This window comes from Dermochelys coriacea, chromosome 5, assembly GCF_009764565.3.
Source record: "Dermochelys coriacea isolate rDerCor1 chromosome 5, rDerCor1.pri.v4, whole genome shotgun sequence".
Taxonomy (NCBI): domain Eukaryota; kingdom Metazoa; phylum Chordata; order Testudines; family Dermochelyidae; genus Dermochelys; species Dermochelys coriacea.
Window position 1 is genome coordinate 105244631 of NC_050072.1, and position 25174 is coordinate 105269804.

The following is a 25174-nucleotide window of genomic DNA, read 5'->3' on the forward strand; positions in this document are numbered from 1 at the left end:
AGATACAGTATTCCAACAATGGGGGATCCCATCCATAAATTTGTTTGCCATGGTAGAGAATGCCAAATGCAAGGCTGTCTGCTCCAGGGGAGGCATGAGCCTACAATCTCTGCCAGATGCTTTTCTTCTTTGGTGATCTCGAGTCCTCCTATGCCTTTCCACCAGTCCCCCTCACCCACAAAATAATATCCAAGATTAGACAGGACAAAGCTACTGTTACCATGATAGCCCTGTATGGGTTGAGATAACTTTAGCTGTCTGGCTGGATACCTATCATAGGTCTATCACCCACACACCTTCCCTTTTGCTCAGACAACAATGACTCAGAACCAGGGTCAGATACTGCATCCAGACCTGCATCACTGCACCTGATGGCCTGGATGCTATCTGGATAAACATCGCTGACAAGGAATGCTCCCAACAGGTGCAAGAGACCACTGAATGCATCCGATGAAGTGAGCTGTAGCTCACAAAAGCTTATGCTCAAATAAATTTGTTAGTCTCTAAGGTGCCATAAGTACTCCTTTTCTTTTTTGCGGATACAGACTAACATGGCTGCTACTCTGAAACCTGTCCTTATACAGGGCAGGAAGGTTTCTAGTAGAAATGCCAATTCTTCAGAATGGAAAATGTTTTTCATATGGGCAGCCCGAAATAATGTGAGTCCAATTAAAGCCCAGATTTCAAACATTCTGGCCTGTGTGTTTGCTCCTGAAAGAGGGTACTGCAGGACTGACATTTAGCTCTCTGTAAGTTCACCTGGCATCAGGTGATCACATTCAGGTTTCTTACATGCTACAGAATCAAGTTTAATGAAGGGCCTTTTTCATGCCTGCTTCCCACTTAGAGATCTGACGCCAACCTGGCACTTTTATTTGGTTCTTCTGTGGTTTATGGAGTCTGCCTGCGAACAATTGCAGTGTTCTTTATACCACCTTACTATGTCAGTATGGAGAATCAGCAAGCCTATATGCCACTGTACATGTAATTTCACTGGGACAAAGTGGTGATGAGACTGCAATCCAAGTTCATCCCCAAGGGAGTCTTGGAATTCCAGCTACATCAGTCTTCATGTTACCAGTTGTCTTCCTGAAACTACAGTCTTCCCCAAGAGAAATACTTCACTCTCTGGCCATCTCCAGAGGTATGATTTATAACCTTGACAAGGATTTCTTCCTCTCTCTCTTTGGCTATGTCGAATGTATCAAAAATCCAAGCAACTTCTTCCTCGAGGGAAGATGGGCTCTACCTAAACCAAAATGGAATCAGATTGCTGGCATGTAAAATTAAAAAGGGTGTAGAGGAGTTTTTAAACTAAGGGCTGGGGCAAAGCTGACAGGTGAAAGATCACATGGGTCAGACAGAGACATTCCCATAGGGAATGATCTATTAACAGGATTCTCTGTATCCTGGTAAAGAGGAAATTATAGAAGTTGATAACATACAGGAAGAAACTGAAGAGACACAGTCAAATAAAAGAGAGTCCCATTCAATTACCTCACATGAAGGTAGACAATTAAAAAATTAAATTTTATGGGTGCATGTGTACGAATGCTAGAAGTCTAAATATTAAGATGGGTGAACTTGAGTGCCTGGTATTAAATGAGGATATTGATATAATAGGCATCACAGAAACTAATGCTGTTCAGCATATTCATTAATTATCTGGAAAAAAGGGATAAACAGTGAGGTGGCAAAATCTGGAGATTATACAAAATTACTCAGAATAGTTAAATCCAAAGAAGACTGTGAAGAGTTGCAAAGGGATCTCACAGAACTGGGTGACTGGGCAAGAGAATGGCAGATGAAATGCAGCATTGATGAATGCAAAGTAATGCATGTTGGCAAACATATAATCCCAACTATACAAACAAAATTGAGGGCTGTTACCACTCAAGAGAGAGATCTTAGAGTCATCATGGATAATTCTCAGAAAACATCAGCTCAGTATGCCACGGCAGTCAAAAAAGCGAACAGAATATTAGGAAAGGGATAGATAATGAGTAAGGATAAGATTAGGTCATGGATTCTGTGACTTTGAGACCTCTGTGACATTTTCTGCTTAGCTCTCAGCCAGCAAAGGCCCCGAAGCGCACAGCTAATGGGGCTGCAGTAGGGACCCCTGGAGCTCCCAGCTGCGGCAGCAGGTGCTGGATACCCCACCCCTTTATTCCCCCCCAGTGGGGCTGGGGCACTCATCCCTCCTTCCCCACTTGCACTTAAGTCATCTCCCTGTCAGCCCTCCCAGTTATTTTTACTAAAAGTCCCAGACATGTCATGGGTTTCCATGAATTTCTGTTTATTGCCCACAACCTGCCCATGACTTTTACTAAAAATAACTGACAAAATCTATGGTATGCCCACATCGTGAATACTGCATGTAGTTCTAGTGCTGACATCTCAAAAAGATATATTAAAAATGTAAAAGGAACAGAGAAGGGCAACAAAAATGATTAATGGTATTGAATATCTTCCATATATGGAGAAAGTGAAAATAGTGGGACTAGTCAGTTTAGAAGAGAGATGACTAAGGATAGAGGTGTGTAAAATCCTGAACCGTGTGGAGAAAGCAAATAAGGAATTTATTTACCCTTTTACGTAACATGAGAACCAGGAGTCACCAATGAAATTAATAGGCAGCAGATTTAAAGCAAAAAAGGAAGTATTTCTTCACACAACACACTGTCAACCTGTGGAACTTGTTGCCAGGGGATGTTGTGGAGATCAAAACTATTTGGACTCAAAAAGAATTAGGAAAATTCATGGAGGATAGGTCCATCAGTGGCTATTAGCCAAGATGGTCATGGATGTAACCCAATGGTCTTGGTGGCCCTAGGCCTCTGACTGCCAGATGCTGGGACGGATCATTTCATGATTGCCTTGTTCTATTAATTCCCTTTGAAGGGTCTGACATTGGCCATTGTCAGAAGATTGGATACTGGGCTAGACGGACCATTGGTTTGACCCAGTATGCCCATTCTTATGTTCTAATAGAAGGTTAATGTTTACTGGACTATTTGGATCTCTTCTCCTTTCTCCCATCACCTAGGAACCCGTCTGTCCAATTAATAACAGTTTTCATATAGATACATTCACTGTTTGTAGACCTTATTTGTGGTTTAGATATGCTCATTCCACCACAATAGAGGCAGGTTTCCTTCCCTCCCTCCGCCAACCTAACCTCAATCTGAGAAATCTGGGCTTCGTTTTCGTTCGTGCAAATACTGGAGGTAGGTCAAACGCGTCCATGAAACCTCTGGGGCTTGGGTCAAACCACTTTCATCTTTGGGCCAGAGGTTCTGCCTCTGGTAGTGCAATTAGAGCACTAATTCAGTGCTATCAAATCATCCATTGTAGTCCTAGCTTTACGTTCTACCTGAAGGATCACCTCTTTCCCTGTGCTATATTACCACAACTATAGTCGGCACGGGCACCTGAGCTGGATCCCGCTCATTATAAAGGAGGTTCTCTGTCAGGGCTGTGAAACTTTCTCTCCTCTTGGTCTGAAATAACCTGAATTTAGTGACCTTAATTAGGATGCTGCAAAAAAGAGTGTGTGTGTGTGTGTGTGTGTGTGTGTGTGTGAGAGAAAAGAGTTGCTGTATGTGTCTGAGTACCTGCTGAAATGATTACATAGATGCTGCTAGGATTTTATTGTATCACTAATGACTTACTAGGGCACCTAGATCCTTGGGAAAGCATCTCTTATTTTAAATCTAAATTCATAAAAATGTTTAAAAAAAATTGGGAGGCAGCAATGAGAGAAATCTTTCTCCCTCTAAGGAAATCAGCTTCCAGGTCGTTATTTCTTTTCCAAATGAAGCTACCCACTGAGCTGCTTCTCTCTGATTGTTGTACTGCATTATGGTGATGACTGAATGGACTAAATTGCATGTTAAAAGGTGTTCCATGTGCACAGAGACCTTCTGAGGAGCCACAGAATTGGAGCTCTGCTACAATTATAGGTGAGACACATCATACGCGCATTTAACTTATGCAGATTCAACTATACACGCTCAACCAAAAAAAAGAAAAATAACAAGATACCAGTAAATAGTACAGGTGATTCCACCCACCATTCCACTCAATGAGTGTATGCTCCGGAGTGAGCGTGAGATGGAAAACATGAATCTGCTGTTACCTCAGTTGGACTCAGTTCCCGCATGCCTCTCATAGTGTGATCATCTCGCTGCACTGACTGTGATTCTAGTGTTTAAAGATGCGTATTTTTCTTACAGCATGGTCCCTAAGAGCAAGCCAACTACTTGATCTGGTGCTCAACCAAAGAAACAGCGATCTGTTCTAACGCTGGAGGAAAAACTGGCTGTGTTGGACTTATTGGTAGACGGAATGTCAGTCTCCAATGTGGTGTGTAAATATGGCCGCGACGAATCTAGTATCCATGCCATCAAGATTCGAGAGAGAGAAATTCGTCAAGCCGTGGCATCAAGTGCTCCAATAACTGCTAAGGTGATGAGCCAGGTGCATGGTAAGACTTCAGTGAAGACTGAAAAGGCATTAAACTTATGGCTGGAAGTCATGAACCGTTAGCATGTGCCTATCAATGGCAACACGTTGCGAGAAAAGGCTCTTAGCCTCTACATGCTGTTCAAACCTCCCGCCAAAGAGGGACAGGCTTCTGATGAGAAGTAATTCAAAGCCAGCCAAGGTTGGCTTAACAGTTTTAGGAACCACTTCAACCTTAAAAACATTCAGACTACTGGTGAAGCTACATCTGCCAATGAAGAGGCAGCAAAAGCCTACCCCGAACAATTAAAGAAAATCATAGAAGAAAAGGGCTATCTTCCGGAACAAGTTTTTAATGCTGACCGAGACTGGGCTCTTCTGGAAAAAAAATGCCCAACTGCACTTACATTTCGAAATCAGAAAGACAAACCCCTGGCTTCAAAGCTGCTAAAGAGCATGTGACTGTGTTGTTTTGTGGCAATGCGGCTGGGCATTTAATAAAGCCGGGCTTGCTCTACAAGGCTGCAAATCCCTGTGCCCTAAAAGGCAAGAACAAAAATCTCCTGCCTGCGTTCTGGCAATCAAATAAAAAGGCTTGGGTGATGGCAGCATTATTTCTGGATTGGTTCAACAAGTGTTTCATTCCAGAGGTCAAGCGGTACCTCGAAGAGAAAGGACTTGATTTTAAAGTGTTGCTGATCATAGACAATGCTCCTGGCCACCCTGTGGCACTCTAGTTTGTGCATAACGACGTTGAAGTCTTCTTTCTCCCCCCCCCCCCCAATACCACTTCCATCCTCCAACCTCTCGACCAAGGCGTGATTCGCTGTTTCAAGGCCACGTACACGAGGCTTACATTCTCACAGATGCGTAGTGTTATGGATGCCGATCCCAGTCTTAATGTGATGGAATATTGGAAGTCCTTCAACATTGCCGATTGCATCACTTATATTAAACAGACAATGAATGCAATCAAGCCTGAAACAGTCAATGCATGTTCGCAAAACCTATGGAAAGAATGTGTGAATGATTTTAAGGGTTTCCCAACCATTGACAAAGAAGTGAAACGGATTGTTCAGGTGGCCAGGCAAGTGGGTGGTGATGGCTTCATCGACATCCTTGAGGAAGAAATTGAAGAATTAATTGAGAGCCATAGAGAAACATTGACTAACGAAGAGTTAGAGGAACTGATAAAATCATCTACTGAAGATGATGACGAAGAACAGGAAGAGCCAGCAAGTTGGAATCTTCATAAATTTGCTGAAGTGTTCCGAGCAGCGAAATACTTGAATGATTTAATTTCTGAATACGGTCCCTCTATGGAATGAAGCCTCAAAAAATCAAACGTAGTGTTATGGATGATTTGAGACCGTATCAAGAAATGTTTGAGCAGCTCAAGAGACAACAGTAACAGTTGCCAATCACCATGTTTTTCGAGGAAAAACAACCAGCAGCAGATGAGCCTACACAATCAACTTCTTGAGCTGAACCAGAGCCAACTACTTCATCTACGACTCGCTCTCCGTCACCTCCGTCTCCTGGATCAACATCAAGCCCTGACAACTCCCTGTAATTAAAAATACAATACTGTAAAATTTTATTTTGCATATGTACCTTTTATTATACTATACATTACTGTATACATTATACATTGAAACGTTACTGTACAGGGCTGTATACACAAAACCATGTACAGTATACTGTACTGTATGGGCAATTAAGGGATTTTCAAGAGTAATTTTGACTATACACAATTTTCGCCTTATGCGCTGACTTTAGAACTTAATCCCCGTGTACGATGCGAATCCACTGAATTTCCAGAGTGCAGACCTTCGCTGTGGCACTTTCAGCCTGGTTCAGTAGAACCCTACAAAACCCCCTTTTAATCCTAGACTGGAAGCCTCTCCTTGTTTCCTCATAGCAATTACTTTCAGGCAGGAGAGTTTTTGAACTGGGAGTTTTTTCAATTAAAAAAATCTATTTTCAGTTCTTCCTTGAAAAGATGGTACTTAATCCATTTCCTGATCTCGTACAAAACCAAAAAAGAACAGAATTCAAATTAAATCCATCTGTTTCATTCCTCTTTTTTCCCCTACACTTAAGCATCAGTAAGAAAAGCAATGTCACACTTTTGGTATGAAATGGGCTTTAAAATCTGTCTATGCCAGTGATGAAAGTCCGCTACTATTGTTTGTTTTTCATAGGTCTCAAACAGTGCTTCAGTGCCTCAATATTCAGTGTCTATTTGGCTCAGATTGAATGTATGCCAGACATGCAAAACAGCCACTGAGATGCCTCCTGGAAGCATTAAAGTTATTCTGCAAAAGGTTCTTCAGAGTTTTGTACAGAGAACCATAAAACTTTATACTTTGACACTTGCAGTGCGGCTTCTTGAAATTTGCAGTTCCTTTCCTAAACACTATCATAATGATTTTTTTCTCCTTCATTGAGCTTTTGGTATTTTTGGCTTTATTCAAGCTAAACCATGCGATCAAATACAATTAAAATTATTAAAATTATATGAATACATACATTGTCCATTGCTATGAATCCTTCTAGAAAAATGTCATGTTATATTTGTTTCTTTTGCTCCACAGGAAGTAGAAACAGTAAGAGATAATTCCTATAGGTAATGCCTAGCCAGTGTATGAGAGAGAAAATTTAGTTTCCTTTCATGGAAAGGACCTTCCCATGTCTGGATAGACTCTCTTTGCACACATCACAATGTTCTTGATTAAAATGTGTTGTTCTTTTAATTCTAATAATCCTGTCTACAGTGTTGTTAAAATTTTCTACCAGGTTGTTTATGTAGTTTCATTTTGGATGCCCTCTTCTGAGGTCAGAATATGGTGCTGCAGCAGTCCAGCAGAGGGAGTTTAAACTCTGATGGGGATAGGGAGCACAGATTTCTTCCACACTGATGGAATGAGCAGGTCTAATATAAAGTCATAAAATAAAATTTACAATTAGGAAACTAATTTGCCTTCTTGGGTATAACAGCTTGATCCTGTAACCACTGAATAGCTGTAGCCCACTGAAGTCAATGGAACTATGCTAAGTAGTAAGTACTTGCAGGATTTGGCTCTATATTGGTAATACTGTGAACAATTCCTAATTTAGTTTTATATTGTAAAATTGAAAGTGGCAAGAGATCCACAAACAGCAGCTGAAAAGACATCTTGGCACAGTGAGGGACTAAAGTTTTCTGTCAGTTACCCTTCGCAGTTAAATCAGTTGGGAGAGCGGGAGGAAAATTAAGTGGAGTAGGGGGTATGAGATTAAAATCTTTATCTTTACTCATTAATGCCCTCCATTACCCCATTTGATATGAATGTTTTGTTCTTTGAAGTACCAGCTGTGCACCATTGGGAGTTTGTGCTCTGTGACACCTTTCAAAAAAAGTCCTTCTGTGGTCAAGGGTGTAAGAATATGTACTTTACATATTGTATCTGTTCTTGCTGGATTTGGGGCATTAGTTTTCTGAAACATTTAGAAATCCAAGAAAGTCAGCATTAAAGTGAAACTTAAAAGAAACCTGAACATTTAGACACTGAAAGGATTTTTGTACAAAGAGAATTTAAACTATTTACCATATTATTTTTCTTCCTGTTTAAGTTCAGTAGTACATGTTATAACACAGTTATAAGTCACAATTCATTGTCATTGCTAACAGTATAATTTTATTATATCATTGCCAGTAAGGATTCTTTTAGGTTTGCTATAATGTATAGTGTCTCTTGAGTGTTTTGCATTTTGTCTGGTCTGCCATGCTAGCTTTTGATTTTGTCTGATCTGCTGTTGCTAACTTTGGATAACAAAACAGTATTTTAATGTTTGAGAAACAACTTAAAAATGCATCTGATGAAGTGATCTGTAGCTCACGAAAGCTTATGCTCCAATAAATTTGTTAGTCTCTAAGGTGCCACAAGTACTCCTTTTCTTTTTGCGAATACAGACTAACACGGCTGCTACTCTGAAACCTTAAAAAAAATACTTTCAGTGAATGAACTATCAGTTGGTGCCTTTGATATTTGCACTAGCTGATCTGCAATATGATAATACTCCTTAGCTTATTTAATTTACCTTGTGCTGATGTAAATTATTTATTGTTTTGGCTTTGTTAAAAGTTATATCGTTATGTTGAATTTTTATTGTCAGTTTAGACCAAATTATTCAGTGCTGTATGTAATGGTTGTGACAACTTAAAATGAGCAATAAGTAAATACAACTACGGTCCAAAATTCTATGGATTTTAAAAATCAAAACTGGCACTGATTATTAGTTATAGCTCTTCCTCGAGGTTTATCAATTATAGCAACAGGAATCAAAGAAACAAAGTTAAATATACTCTTCTTTTTTCCCCCCCCTCCAGAGGCCCAGAAGACATAATAAATGATTGCAAAATCCTTTTTATAGAAGAAATGTACAAGATTGAAAAGCCCGGAGCTTATCCACTGACATTTGGTGATGGAGATTTCAAAAGTATGCTTCTTTCATTATATGTTTGAGAATGGTATTTAAACATGTGAATATATAATTTTAAAAATCATAGATGATAAGAATGATACAATAATGCAGATTCAGTAATTTTAATGAATGTGCGTTTTATATGTTGTCAGTAATATAGTAATTATTAGACAGCCCTTTGACTCTGTTGCCACTTTTTTGATGAGCCATGCGTTATATGGAAATACATAGAAATGGATTTTTGATGTAATATATCAGCATATTAAATCATCAGTTCAAAATGTTACAAGCAGGGAAATAGGGGACAACCACTGGTAGCCCTTAGATGATTCCTAGTGGACCGGTATACAAATCACAAAAACTACCATCACAATTGGCATCTTTGTTTATATTCTGAGCAGAGGCCAAGGATTGAATGGGCCTATTGCGTGAGCTGCAGTTCAGTCCCGACATCTCTAAGAGTGAAAGAACATTAGCAGGTAGTCTGAGGAAGCTTACACGGGCACGGCTTCTATTGAACTTATTCTGTGAATAAACAGAGGACTTCAGTCTCCAGGGCCATCACTTGGCCACCTTTGATCTTCCTGGCACTAAATTCCCTTTACCAAAAAAGACACTGGCTTCTTATCTCAAAGCTTGAAACAAAGTTTCACCCAAAATCAAAATTTCTACCAAATGAAAAAGGTATTGGTAAAATGGTGTTTCTAATGGAAATGCAAATGAGAGGCAGAGGACATCATCATTAGTGGATGCTGCTGAATTATGTTAGTCAGAGTTGTGACAAAAAACAGCCACATTTTGGGGTCCTTTGCACAGTTGTTCTTTAATGCAAGAGACAGTGTGCCCACTGTTTCTTTGTCCCTTTCACAGTACACTACTGTGTTAGATATCACTGTTTTAAAAAAGCAAATTCCCTTTCCTACTCTTAACTTTTTTATAAATGAAAGGATTTAAAATAATCTACGTTTTACTTCTTATGCTATGGGTTTTTTCATTTTTCTCAAGATTGGCAAATGAAAATACAGTCACTTTCACTTTTGTTCATAGTTAATTTCTAGTCAGTTTCATTTTAAGATTATTTTTATGCAACAGAAAATATTTTTAAAAAATATTTTTATTGTGAACTGACAATTTGAGGAACAATTCTGTGGTGCCCCCAAAACTGCACATGTAAAATTAAGTTACATTTGCTTTGCATTTGTTCACCTAATTATTTGTTTTACGAGTATAGTTGCAGGTTTTGTAGAACAGTTTTGAGGCCATGGGAAATGTGACACACACTGACATTATACCTGCTGCTGTGCAGTGAAATAAATTAACAATAGTGTATCTGCTGAATTAATTCTTAATTTATCACAGTCTTTAGCATATATAATCATCAACTGTGCTTATAATCCTTTTGCACAATACAAATTGTTAATCTGGATGCCAACTTTATATTCTTCTCCCACAGCCACTTACAAGTTTTTTTCATGCTGCCCCCCATGCATTCGTTCCTCTCAAGACAATCTCTGAACAAAGTTCTTCAAGCTCTTTTATAAAGCTATAGCTCTAATCATATGAAAATGATTAATAACTTAAAAATTTTAACCACCAAGACTCCAATGCTAGCTTCCCATGTGGCCCATATAACACTCTTGTCCTCCCAAGTTCAAACAATCCCTCTTATTCCTCTGTTCTTTATATTGTAAGCTTCTCTGGACAGGGAATCTGTCTCTTTGTTCTGTAAATCACCATGCACATCTATTAAGCTATATTAGTAAGTAATAAAGTATACTTCCTCCATACTTAACCCTCTAGCTTCCACTTGCACTTGAACATTGCCAGTTAAATGTATATAGCTAAATGCTGTTTGATGCTTGCACCCATATGTATGCTCAGAAGAGCCATGACCTTAGGTAACCTAATAGGCAGCAGATTCAGGCCCCAAAATCCAGAAAGGGGCTATCCCACATGTGTTCCATGAAATGAATTAAATTTGATGTTCTGGAGACAGCGTCAAGGAATGTATTCCTTGTGTTACTATATATACATCCAGACCAGCCACAATCCCTGTCCTTTCCAAAAGTGATAATGTAGAGAGCAGAAATTTTCTTCTCAAGCTGCACAGTTAATTCTACTTTTGATGGAAAACTAAAGAATGCCAGAATTTTTCCATTTAATACATGCTTATTAAATTTTCCCTGACGCATTTATTAAGTATCAAAATAAAAATTCTGTGCTGAAAAAAGTCTTGTGCATGAAAGTCCTATAATAGAAATCTGAAACTTGCCTGCCAAAAAAGAGGAATAAAACTGTTAATAATAGGAGGATTCACACTGTCTCAAACATTTCCACAAAATCCTAAAAAACAGAGGTTGTCAGACGGCCCTCCTGGGGCCAGGATGGCTGATCAGGGAGAGTCCACCCCTTTGAGACTAGATAAAATTATGGACTGGCTAAAACAAATTCCAAAAGAATGGACATCATGACCAAAAGTATCACAAGATACAACTGAGATCAAACATATTACTAGTACACATCAAGCTAATTTGCTAAGCTTGGCATCAAGACTACGGGGAAGCTGATAATAGACTCTCCTTGCTAGAAGACACAGTGAGTACCATGAATATAATCTCAAAGCCACAGGAAATGGCTATTAAAGCACTGTAGGAGAAGGTTAATGATCTGGAAGGAAGATCAAGGAGAATCAATCTGAGAATGGTGGATCTTCCAGAGGAGATGGAAAAAGGGAGGCCTCTGGAATTTTTATCCGCCATGCTGCTAGGGCTTTTGTGTCTTCTCCTGATCAGAATGTAGCTATTGAGAGAGCCCACACCTCTCTTGCACCAAAACCCCCTCCAAATGCGAAGGCCCAGGCCTTAACTGTAAGATGTTTAAAATATAGTATTAAGGAACTCATTCTTTAAAGAGCCCATGAACTCAAAAATCTAACATGGAAAGGAAAAGCTGATGATTTTTTCATATTACACCAAAAATGTGGTGGGAAAGACGACTAAATTCAATAGATCAAGAACCTTAGACAAAAGGTTGGGTTAGACTACTTTCCTTCCTTCACTAATAGTTTGAAAGTTAAAAAGGAGGGTAAGATGTTTAGCTTTTTAATAGCAGAGGAAGTTGAAAAGTGTCTGATCTCACTACTGCAGAAGACTCCCACAGAAGGTAGAGATGAGATACAGTAAATTTGTTTTAATGTATTCAGTCACTGTGGTGTTGGAATGTAGCTCTTAAGTTTGGAAACACTGTAAGAAGTTGGCACATCTGCTTTACTTGCATTTACCCTACACCACTGCCCCCTTCATAATTCTAGTGTACCAGAACCACATGCATCTTTGGGATCCTGACACCAAGCAAATCACTTAACTGGACCCGGAGACTTTTTGCACTCTTGAAATGGTAAAGTTCAATAGAGAAGTGTGACTTTGTTTTCTGTCTGAGGCACTATCAATCCTGGTACCTTCTCTAGCACCCTCAGCTCAGCCCTCTTTTTCATCTTCTTCCCCATCCCCTCCATCAATTATTTTACTTGTTTCATCCCCATTTAGTTTCCCAGATTTTGAGTTTATAGTAAATCTGGAAATACTCAATCCATTTGCCCTAAATGTACACTTATAAGACATACCCCATCTAAACAGTGTAATGAAGATTTCAGTTTAATGATGTATCTTTTCAGTCCCCAGCTGTGTGGAGTTTGCCCCAGCACTACAGTCGAAGGACACCAAAATGAGAATTGCCATCTTAGTGGAGAAGCACATGGCGATCGCTGTGTGGAAGCTGGTGACTCCAGACTGCTACCAATTGGTCGCAAATCAGTTTGGAGTCAGGAAGTACACTGTTGGGGCAGCGTTAATGCAAGTATGAGAGAACATCTTGCTGCGAAGGACAGTAACTCTTGGCAATGTGTGTGAAATAGTGGATGGTTTGCAGCAATGGGATTCCCTAATTGTGGAGGGGCAATAGATGGCACGCATATTCCCATTTTGGCCCCAGACCATCTTGTGGTGGAGTACATCAATAGAAAGGGATACTTCCCTATGGTATGCAGGCACTTGAGTATCACCATAGGCTTTTCACTGACATCAACGTGGGGTGGTTAGGGAAGGTACATGTCACACGCATCTTCAGGAATACTGGCTTGTACAGAAAGCTGCAAGCAGGGACTTTATTTCCAGACCAGAAGATTCCAGTAGGGGATGTTGAAATGCCCATAGTGATTCTGGGAGACCCAGCGTACTCCTTCCTCCCATGGCACAAGAAGCCTTACCCAGGAAACCTGGACAGCAGCAAGGAGTGCTTCAACAACAGGCTGGGCAGGTGCAGAATGACTGTGGAATGTGCCTTTGGCAGATTAAAAGAATGCTGGCACTGCCTTTATGGCAGATTAGGCCTGATTGAGGACCTCCCAGGGTCATAGCAGCCTGCTGCACGCTCCATAATATTTATGAGTCAAAGGCTATGTCTACACTACGAAATTAGGTCGAATTTATAGAAGTTGGTTTTGTAGAAAGCGTTTTTATACAGTCGATTGTGTGTGTCCCTACACAAATAGTCTTAGTGCATTTATCTGGCATTTAGTCGGCGGAGTGCATCCACAGTACTGAGGGAACTGTCGACCTCCGGAATGTTGCATTGTGGGTATCTCACAGTCTCTGCCATCCATTTGAATTCTGGGTAGAAATCCCAATGCCTGATTAGGCAAAAACATTGTTGCGGGTGGTTCTGGATACAAATCATCAGGCCCCCCTTCCCTCCCACCCTCCCTCCGTGAAAGCAACGACAGACAATTGTTTCGTGCTTTTTTTCCTGGGTTACCTGAGCAGACGCCATACCACGGCAAGTGTGGAGCCTGCTCAGCTCACCGTCACGGTATGTCTCCTGGGTGTTGGCAGACGCGGTACTGCATTGCTACACAGCAGCTGCTCATTGCCTTTTTGGCAGCAGACAGTGCAGTATGACTGGTAGCCATCGTAGACGTACTCCAGGGTGCTCTTTTAACTGACCTTGGTGAGGTCAAGGGCACCTGGGCAAACATGGGAGTGACTCAGCCAGGTCATTACTCTTTTAAGTTTCATCTCATGGCGATTCAGTCCTGCCGGCAGACCTACCGCACTGTCTTTTTATGAGCAGCCAGGAGACGATGATGGCCAGCAGTCATACTGCACCGTCTTCTACCGAGCACCCAGGAGATGACGATGGCCAGCAGTCGTAATGCACCGTCTGCTGCCAGCAAGATGTATAAAGATAGATGAAGTGGATCAAAACAATAAATAGACCAGATTTGTGTTGTATTTATTTTCTCCTCCCTCCCTCCATGAAATCAAAGGCCTGCTAAACCCAGGGTTTGAGTTCTATCCTTGAGGGGGGCCATTCTGTTTTTCCTTTGATGCAAAGCCGCCCACTTCGTTGATTTTAATTTCCTGTAAGACAACCCTGTAAGCCATGTGTCAGTCGCCCCTCCCTCCATCAGAGCAATGGCAGACAATCATTTTGCGCCTTTTTTCAGCGCAGACATCATAGCACTGGGAACCTGGAGCCCGCTCAGATCACCGCGGCAATTATGAGCACTGTAAACACTGCGCGCATTATACAGCAGGATATGCAAGACTATAACCTGCAAGAAAAACGAAACCAGCCGAGGAGGCAGCGACTGCAGCGTGGTGATGAGTGATGAGGGCATGGACATAGACTTCTCACAGAGTACGGACCCCTGCAATGTGCACATCATGGTGTCAGTTGGGCAGGTTCATTGCGTGGAACACCTGTTCTGGGTCCAGGAAACAAGCATAGAGTGGTGGGACCGCATAGCGTTGCAGGTCTGGGACGATTCCCAGTGGCTGTGAAACTTTCACATGTGTAAGGGCATTTTCATGGAACTTTGCGACTTGCTTTCCCCTGCCCTGAAGCGCAAGAATACCAAGATGAGAGCAGCCCTCACAGCTGAGAAGCAAGGGGCGATAGCCCTGTGGAAGCTTGCAACGCCAGACAACTACCAGTCAGTCGGGAATCAATTTGGAGTGGGCAAATGTACTGTGGAGGTTGCTGTGATGCAAGTAGCCAACGCAATCATTGAGCTGCTGCTATCAAAGGTAGTGACTCTGGGAAATGTCCAGGTCAGAGTGGATGCCTCTGCTGTAATGGGATTCCCTAAGTGTGGTAGGGGTATAGACAGAACCCATATCCCTATCTTGGGACCATCCACCAGGGCAGCCAGTACATAAACCACAAGGGATACTTTTCAATGGTGCTGCAAGCATTGGTGGATCACAAGGGACGTTTCACCAACATCAACGTGGGGTGGGCGGGAAAGGTACATGACGCTCGCATCTTCAGGAACTTTGGTCTGTTTCAAAAGCTGCAGCAAGGGACTTACTTTCCAGACCAGAAAATTACTTTTGGGGATGTTGAAATGCCTATAGTTATCCTTGGGGACCCTGCCTACTCCTTAATGCCCTGGCTCATGAAGCCATACGCAGGCACCCTGGACGGTAGTCAGGAGCTGTTCAACTATAGGCTGAGCAAGTGTAGAATGGTGGTAGAATGTGCATTTGGACGTTTAAAAGTGCGCTGGCGCAGTTTACTGACTCGGTTAGACCTCAGCAAAACCAAGATTCCCATTGTTATTACTGCTTGCTGTGCGCTCCATACTATCTGTGAGAGTAAGGGGGAGACGTTTATGGTGTTGTGGGAGGTTGAGGCAAATCGCCTGGCTCCTGATTATGCTCAGCCAGACACGAGGGCGGTTAGAAGAGTACAGGAGGGCGCAGTGCGCATCAGAGAAGCTTTGAAAACCAGTTTCAGGAATGGCCAGGCTACGGTGTGAAAGTTCTGTTTGTTTCTCCTTGGTGGAACCCTCTCCCCTCCCCCCCGTTTCACTCTACTTTCCTATAAGCTAAGCACCCTCCCCTCCCCCCTTCGATCACCGCTTGCAGAGGCAATAGAATAATTGTTGCTTCACATTCATGCATTCTTTATTTATTCATCGCACAAATGGGGGGGATAACTGCCAAGGTAGCCCGGGAGGGGTGGTGGAGGAGGGAAGGACAAGGCCACACAGCACTTCAAAACTTATTGAATGCCAGCCTTCTGTTGCTTGGGCAATACTATGGGGTGAAGTGACCGGAGACCCCCGCACCGCGTTCTTGGGTGTCTGGGTGAGGAGTCTATGGAACTTGGGGAGGAGGGAGGTTGGTTACACAGGGGCTGTAGTGTTGATCTTTTCTCCTGCTGCCTTTCCTGCAGCTCAACTATATGCTGGCACATATGAGTTTGATCCTCCAGCAGCCTGAGCATTGATTCCTGCCTTCTTTCAGCAAGCTGACGCCACCTACCATCTTCAGCCCTCCACCTCTCCTCGCGGCCATATTGTGTTTTCCTGCACTCTGAGATTGTCTGCCTCTATGTATTTTGCTGTGCTCTGTCAGTGTGTGAGGACAGCATGAGGTCAGAGAACATTTCATCATGAGTGCGTTTTTTTTCGTCTTCTAATCTTTCCTAGACTCTGGGAATGAGAAACATATCCAGATGGTGGACGAAAAAAAAAAGAGAGTGGTAGTTAAAAAGACACATTTTATAGAACAATGGATATGCTCTTTCATGGTAAACCTTGCTGTTAACATTACATAGCACATGGGCTTTCATTACAAGGTCACATTTTGCCTCTTATTGAGGGTATGCCAGTTTGCTGCGAGAGATCATTCACGCAGGGCCAGGCAGCAGAGTTCGGCTTGCAGGCAGCCATGTTAAGCCACAGTCTTTTGGCTTCTTTAACCTTCATAACATGTGGGAAGGGCTTCAAACAGCAGTGCCCTCATTTCCCATCCAAAGTAGCTTTTGGGTTGCCCATTAAAAATGGGTTGGCAATTTAAAAGGAGGAGCTGTGGTTTCCAGGTTCACGTGCAGCAGAAACCCAACTAACACCCCTCCCCCCACACATACACATACACCCAATTCTCTGGGATGATGGCTTCACCGCATGGCTAACAGCGGGGAAGATTTCTGTGCAGCCACAGGCAAACGGCCCAGTAGAAACGGGCACCTCTGAATGTCCGCTTAATAAAACCACCCTATTTCAACCAGGTTACCATGAATGATGTCACTCTCCTGAGGGTAATACAGAGAGATAAAGAATGGATGTTGTTTGAATGCCAGCAAACACCAGGACCGTACGCTGCAATGCTTTGTTCCGCAATGATTCCCGATTACGTGCTACTGGCCTGGCGTGGTAAAGTGTTCTACCACGGAGGACGGAATAAGGCTGCCCTCCCCAGAAACCTTTTGCAAAGGCTTTGGGAGTGCATCCAGGAAAGCTTTATGGAGATGTCCCTGGAAGATTTCCGCTTCATCCCCAGACACGTTAACAGACTTTCCCAGTAGCTTTACTGGCCGTGAATGCTAGGGCAAATTATTCATTAAACATGCTTGCTTTTAAACGATGTATAATATTTACAAAGGTGCACTCACCAGAGGTCCCTTCTCTGCCTTCAGGGTCCGGGAGCCCACCTTGAGTGGGTTCGGGAGGGTACTGGCTCCAGGTCCAGGATGAGAAACAGATCCTGGCTGTTGGAGAAACCAGTTTCTCCGCTTCCTTGCTGTGAGTTGTCTACAACCTCCTCCTCATCATAGTCTTCCTCGCCGCCAAAACCCGCCTCCGTGTTGCCTGCCACTCCTTGGACGGAGTCAAAGCACAGGGTTGGGGTAGTGGTGGCTGCACCCCCTAGAATGGCATGCAGCTCATCATAAAAGTGGCATGTCTGGGGCTCTGAACCGGAGCGGCCATTTGCCTCTCTGTTTTTTTGGTAGGCTTGCCAGAGCTCCTTAATTTTCATGCGGCATTGCTGCGGGTCCCTGTTATAGCCTCTCTAACTCATGCCATTGGAGATTTTTTTTTCAAATATTTTGGCATTTTGTCTTTTCAAATGGAGTTCTGCCAGCATGGATTCATCTCCCCAAACAGCGATCAGATCCCGTACCTCCTGTTCAGTCCATGCTGGAGATCTTTTTCGATTCTGGGACTGCATGGTCTCCTGTGATGATGAGCTCTGCATGGTGACCAGTGCAGGTGAGCTTGCCTTGCTGGCCAAACAGGAAATGAAATTCAAAAGTTCACGGGCCTTTTCCTGTATATCTGGCCAGTGCATCTGAGTTGAGAGAGCTGTCCAGAGAGGTCCCAGCTGAGCACCTTGGGTTAGCTCCCAGAGGCAAGTACCATCAAATTGCGTCCACAGTACCCCAAATTCGACCTGGCTAGGCCGATTTTGGCACTAATCCCCTCGACGGGGGTGGAGTAAAGAAATGGATTTTAAGAGCCCTTTAAGTCGAAAAAATGGCTTTTTCCTGTGGACGGGTGCAGGGTTAAATCACGATAATGCTGCTAAATTCGATCTAAACTCGTAGTGTAGACCAGGCCTAAGGGTGAAAAGTTTCCCCGGGGTGGAATACTGAGGCAGATTGCTTGGCTGCTGATTTTGAGCAGCCAGATACCATGGCTATTAGATGGGCACAATGGGGGGCTATTAGAATCAGGGAAGCTTTGGGACACCATTTTAATAATGAGCACCAGTGATGGTGCATTTCTATACAGCAGTCTGCCATGCTTCATTAACTTCAGTTAGCTTGTTTCGCCTAAAAATTGTGGTGATTTCCTGAGCAGGATTTGTACTAAGCAAATGATTAAATTGCACTTATATATTGCTACCAGTGGCAATCGCTGTGTAAGACATAAATAGTGGCTCTCTTAAAAAGAGTTTTGTTTTTCTTTATTAAACACCAATCAACACAAACAAAAGGCATGGTGGGAAGGAAGAAAACAGTGAAGAGCAGCGTAGGATCTCAGAGCTGTGCATAAGTCCAGATATAATTTTGGAAGCTGTCCAAAGTCATAGAATGAACGGGGCACCGAGACATTCCGGCTAATTGCAAGGAATATGTGGGAGGATTTTGGGGAGGGCATGGAAAACAATTCTGTATTAGCTGCGGGGGCTGGGGAGGAAAGCATTTATCTAGTCTGACTGTTAGGTGATCAGGGACTTTAACATCTCTGTTTGCTCCTTCATCACTTTTATCATCCACTCTTGGCCTTTAGAATGTGCTTCTTACTCTCCTTTCTGTCCTGCCTTTCATTTTCTTCCCCTCCCTGGGTTCACTTTTTTCGGCCTCTGAGGATTGGAGCACCTCTCAGAACATGTCCTCCTTGCTACAACTTGGTTGCTTCCGTCTGTCTGGAGAAGGCACTCCGCCGGTGTGTAGGGGGTTCCCCTGAAGGCTACATCTGCAGAAGCACAAGAAACAATACACAGAAGCATGATTGTTAGTTCACACACAGCATTAAATCATTACAGTAAAATACACTTCTTGTAACATACCAATTACTTTCTCACTGACCCTTGACTCTGCAAACAGCCTAAATATGGTGAGTTCGGCCCGGGTAGGGTGTAGGTGATGTTTTCAGGGGATCAGTGAAGGCAAATAGGGACAATATTGTAAATTCTGCCACCATTTTCCACAGGCCAGGCAATGGTTATCGAAGCTGATATCTGACTCCTGAGGGTAAGCAAGGATGCAGGGGTGCTTCTGCTGCACGTTTGCAGGTTCAGACCCAATCCAGGTATGCTGCTCACCTGTGTGCCACTTTGGTCCCTGCACAAGTTATTGCCGAGTGGTGCTGGAAAGTTTCCTACAATGGGGGAAGGAACAAAGCAGCTCTGCCAAGGAATCTTTGGCAGAGGATTGGCGAGTATCTCCAGGAAAGATTCCTAGAGATCTCTGGAGGATTTCTGTGAAATCTTGGTGTGCATTAACATACTTTTCCGCCACACTGCTTAGCTGCACTACGGAATGGGGAGCAAACTCAAACACAGCTAGTCTTGTGCATTTCTATCCCTTCATCCACTTCTACAATATACAGAGCAAAGGACAGCTGAACCTCATACTGAGCAGCATCAACTCAGAAAGATCACTTATGAGGGCTCTCATCATCTGCATCATCTGTGCCAGAGACAGACCACTGGGATTGGCTAGATCCCTCCAGAATGTATTTCTCTTAACCCTTCCAAAGAGATCTCCAACACTTCAGTTTTAAATGCCTTGCTAGCTCCATTAAGCTTCCACCACTTGGTTTTCTGTACTGCTTTGGACTGTTTTCTTCTCATGAACGGTATGTACCCATAGTCAAGAACCAGTATTCTGTGCTGAATTACAATGCTTTCTCTGGGAGTGACCTTACAGATTTTGATGTTCTTCAGCTCAGTTCAGTTTATCAGGAAACAGTTCATCTGTGCCCCTATGCTACCACTTTTAAAGGGAATATATTTTCTTCCTTAGTGAAAAAATATATTCCCTATCAAATCATAGATCTGAGCATACTGTTACCTTTCCTTGTTCCTGTGTCCATATCCACAACTGCCATTTTACCTTTTGAAGCTTTACCTTCTCTCTCATGTAACCATTAAGGTTGGCACTAGTGATGACTCTCTCATTCTTCATCACTTTCTGTATAATTGTGTCTGTTTTCCCACTTGTGATGCATATGAACATATAAATTTTAGGGGGCCATTTTCAAGAGCTAGCTGAACCAAAATCACTTTCTTATCCTCTCCACATCCACTACACATTGCCACATTACTTTGTCTACCAACTCTTTCTCATATGGCACAGTATAGTAGCTTATAGCCTTCCCCAATATCTTTTGCCTTTGCTCCCTTCCATTTGGTTTCTTGAATTCAGGCAATCTGTACTTTCCTTTTCATTAATGTTTGAAGCAGCCTCTCACATTTCCTAGTTAATGTCTGTGTTCCAAGATGCCAGTCTTATTTTCTGGACTCCCATCTTTGATCGTATCTGTCCAGAATGATGCAGTAGCCCTTGCAGGAGCACACAGACGAGGTCACTACTCTTTGCTTCCAGGAAGCACCCTAGTTCATATGAGGCATATAAAGGACACATTTAACGGGATTTCTTTGGCAAAGGTTTATGGGTGGTTGCTAGCCTTGACACCACCCTCTTCCTTTTTTTAACCGGGCTTGGGGCTGGTTGTGGTGGAGTTACTCAGTTCCATAGTTGTGGTGACAAAAACAGTCTGGTCAAGTATTACATTAGCAGTAATACAGGTTGATCTGAATGTTTTAATTCTAGTAGACAAAAATGATTAAACAAATTCTTCCAATTCCTGGCTAAATTTTTAATTAAGAAAATATCCCTGATATTCATTCCTAAGGCTAAAAATAGAGCTCATGCATTACACTGAGGTTTATGTAAAAACGATTCTGCATTTAACCAAATGAAAGTGAAACTTTAAGTTCTCTTTATTAGATCTTGTAAAAAATAATTCCCCCCCCCCAGAGTTCCATTAAAGGTGACTGTGACTAACGTTTGCAGTTTTGTTCATGTTCTTCTGCAGAAGCTTTTTTGGTCTAATCCTGCAAAGACTTATACATGAATATCTTTTCTCATGTGAGCAGTTCCATCAGATTGAATAAAGTTACTCACAGGAGTGGTTACTCACTGAAGTCTTCATGGAATTAGGGAATTAGTCCATTGTCCTGTAATAAGCTTCATGTGGACAGACTCTCTTTGAAATCAGTGGAGCTTGTCATGGGTGTAGGAATTGAGATCTTTTTTGATGGAGTAAAAGTAAAATATCTTTTTGCTGTTTCATCACCATCCTGATGGCAAGGGGATTGAGAAGATTTTGTGCCTGGGCTGGTAAATGGTAATGACTACTTTGCAAGTCTTTCATACAAGACCACAAATTGACATGGCATTAGTATTTTATATGTAACATTATTATATATGTAGTTTTGTAAATAAATGGTTCTCAGTAGTTATCATTATGCCTGACTTTTTTTTTTTTAAACAGACTGTAGGAAAGTTCCTGCACTCACAGCATTACAGTACATTTTCCCCTTCACCTTCTCCCTCCCCATAATGGCATATTTATGAATCTGAAATCACTTCTCTGAGGCTTAACGTTTTCTAATTTATCTTCACAGGAAAGAGTGGCCCTGAGTGCAAGCACTGTAGGGCAGATCCAGATACGGAATGTCGCTTTTGCTCCTGCTATTTGTGTGGTGGAAAACAGGATGCTCACATGCAACTTCTGTGCGATGAATGTAATATGGCCTACCATATATACTGCCTGAATCCACCTTTAAGCAAGATACCAGAAGATGAGGACTGGTAAATATAAAAGGATGATACTTTACGCAAAATTCATGCGGGTCTTAGTGGTGCCTAAAGAGAGAGACGCCAAGAAATTACACTTTTTTGCAGAAATGTATGCTCTTTTGCTTCTTCGTAGATTTGTATCTCAAACTACTAACATATCTGGGATTTTGTCATCCTTTATTGACAAGTTTCCCTAAGAACAAAAATTGGTGCTCAAAAGAGATTAGCTCTGAAGGTCAGCTCTTAGCAAAGCATTCTCTCCAGGCTCTCCTAGAAATCTCGGCTACACCATCTCATTCAGTGTTCACTGCAGTAACTTACCAGATGTTCTTAAGGGATACCTAAATAGGTCCAAGCCACTATGGGAATCTGCCTTTTTGAAGGTTCAGATCCTTTTAGTTCAAAAACTAATGAATATGTTTGCTCCCTTAAAGGACTCCAGAGCAGTATTTTAGTCTCTTGGACTATATGTATAATAGCAGAGAGAGCCCTTTGGGTTCTAAAAGCAACCTCAATAAAGACTGAAACAAAGACATATCAGTATTCCAGTGACTCTCCTTCTCTTCCATGCCCAGAAGAAGAGATCTTCTTTTTTCTCTGTCAGCTGCATTTCTTCCTCGAACAAGCAGCAGGCTTGAATAGCACGTTGGGAGCCCCAGCATAACACTAAGAGCCCTACCTAATGCTTCTTCAGTTTGGCAATCTTCTATCCCTATTCTCCCTTGAACTGAGTATTATGTCATACTTTTAGGCCCAGGAGGTAATTTCCACGGGATATGGAATTCAGTTCAAGTCCTTCCCACACCCCACTCACCTTCCCTGTCCTCCTTCATGGACTTTTGTCATGAGAGACTCTTGAGAGAGAAAGTTCTTCAAGAGTATGAAGACAACGGTTTGGTGCCACTGTTAGAGGGCAGTCCATTTCCACTCCAAGATTAAGTGGATAAGAGTGCATACATTTAAGATATCAGATGGCATGCCTAAAACCCTGTAAAGAGGATAGCGCTCATTCTGTTAGAGCTAAAGTACCCTGCTCAGCCGTTCTTAGGAACATTGCCGTACTGGAGAATTGGAAAGACACCACCTGGAACTCCATTCATATCTTTGTAAAACATCAATCCTTGGACTTGGACAGTCCAGATGTGATGCCAATTTTGGCCAAGTATTGCAATCCCTATTCAATTAGGACTCCTCAGACCCTCTACCAGTCTTATGGAGACTGCTTCTTAGTCACCAGAAGTGGGATCCACACTGACAATACATAAAGAAGAAAAACAAGTTACTCACCTTGTCTATAACTAGTTTTTCAATATAGTTTGGGTGTGTGGATCCTGCCTTCCTCTGCTCTACTCTGAAGTCCTATGTATATTTAGAACTCTGGACTGGAGGGGAACTGAGTGGCAGTCGGGACCATTAGGCGATATATTCCCTCAGGTGGGATATCTAGGGCATATTTACAGCTCCCCAGACACTTCTGGCCAAAAGATTCTGAACTTACACCCATACCAGAAGTGGGATCCACATGTACAAAACATCTAGAAGAACCACAGTGATGATGAGGTATATAACTTTTCTTCCATTTTAAAATTTAACTTTGTTTTGTTTGCACTATAGGCGTATGCGTTCTGAGTTTTATTCATGAAGGTAGATGAACTGTTCTGGCCAGGGAAGCCAGTGCCATGGAATGGCACAGCTATGGCCTTGCTGCTTGTCCACTTGTAGGTTATGTAGCTGCGCTAATCCTATGAGGTCCTTGCACTCACTTTGGTGTAAAGGATTGCAGTTCTGCAATGTAATGCCGCTGCACAGAAATGTAAAAGAAGCGTTCTTCCTTTTCTCTTTCTGCCTTGCATACTAATTTAGGTTCATGGCAGAGTTTGACCCTTAGTTGAATACCAGATATTTGTTTGTTTTAAAAGTGGAAAATTGTCCATTTTAAATTTTAATAATTTAAACTTGGCAGCCCCCAGTTCTACCCCACAGTTTGGGAAATACTGATAAGGCATTTTCATACAGATCAGAACCAGTCTATTTATATGCTAAACAGTATTTAATATTCCATACAAAGCTCAGTTAAGGAAACATTAAGATTGCTTGGTTAAGCAATCTTAAATCAGGAAATGCCATAGTTAAAGCTGCATGCACACTTCCAAATTTGCCTTATTGTGAATATGCATTATTCCACAGTCCTTTTTATTGCATACTACTTTTCAAATAATAGAATGTAACTTTATACAGTTTTGGGATAACCTGAGATACGGATGGCTACCTCTGTTTTTTCTTTCTTTACTTACACTAATTTCTCTGTCCTAGTGAAGTACCTTTATTGACTTAGTGTGAAATACTGGCCCCATTTAATAGGAGTCTTGCTATTGACTTCAATTCTGCCAGAATTTTACCCTTAAACTTTTTGTATTAGTTTGTCTGTCACCATCCATGAACTCTTTACATTTTATTTTTTAACCAGCAGCACAGCCTGTCTTGTGTGTAATTCAAGGAATAAGTCAATTGACTAAGAAATTAACTGTTCATACATACATAGCACAACCTTCTTAAGCTGCTCACTGTAAAAATGTTGCCAAAAATGCAGGACAAAATGTGCTGTACATGCATAGCATAAGATGTTAGAAGACTCCTAACTAGGTCAAATCTACACCAATTTTCCATGGAACACTCAAAGGTATTTCTGATTAAAGGGCTTGATCCTACAAGATGCTGAGCACTCTGGCCCTGATGCAGCAAAGCACTTTAACATTTGGTTAGCTTTAAGCAAATGAGTAGTCCTACTGCCTAATTTCAGCAATTTCCAGTTGAATGGGACTGCTCATGCTAAAGTATTGTGCTTTGGATCAGGGGCAGAGTGCTCAGCATATTACTAGATCTTGCCCAAAGAGAAGTATGTCCATGTCAAATGTGAAAACTTTCAAATCCTTGCTCTTTTGCTGTATGATCTTGGGAAATGAACTTACCATCTTTGTACCTCAGTCAGTATATATGTGACACTTCCTGGGGGTACCCAGGGTTGTGAGGCATCTCACTACCATCTGCCATTAGTGTGAGGAAGCCTTTTCTGTGCCTG

At 42.0% G+C, this 25174-nt stretch overlaps 1 protein-coding gene across 3 annotated transcripts in view; it reads left to right on the top strand.

Moving 5' to 3' along the window:
- UHRF2 (ubiquitin like with PHD and ring finger domains 2) overlaps nt 1-25174 on the top strand; it is a 195213-nt gene that overhangs the window by 88368 nt on the left and 81671 nt on the right. For all 3 annotated transcript variants that reach the window (XM_038401747.2, XM_038401749.2, XM_043514922.1), the window contains exons 5-6: nt 8840-8949; nt 21921-22107. In XM_038401747.2, the coding sequence (XP_038257675.1) occupies nt 8840-8949; nt 21921-22107 (297 nt within the window). The remainder of the gene's footprint in view (nt 1-8839; nt 8950-21920; nt 22108-25174) is intronic.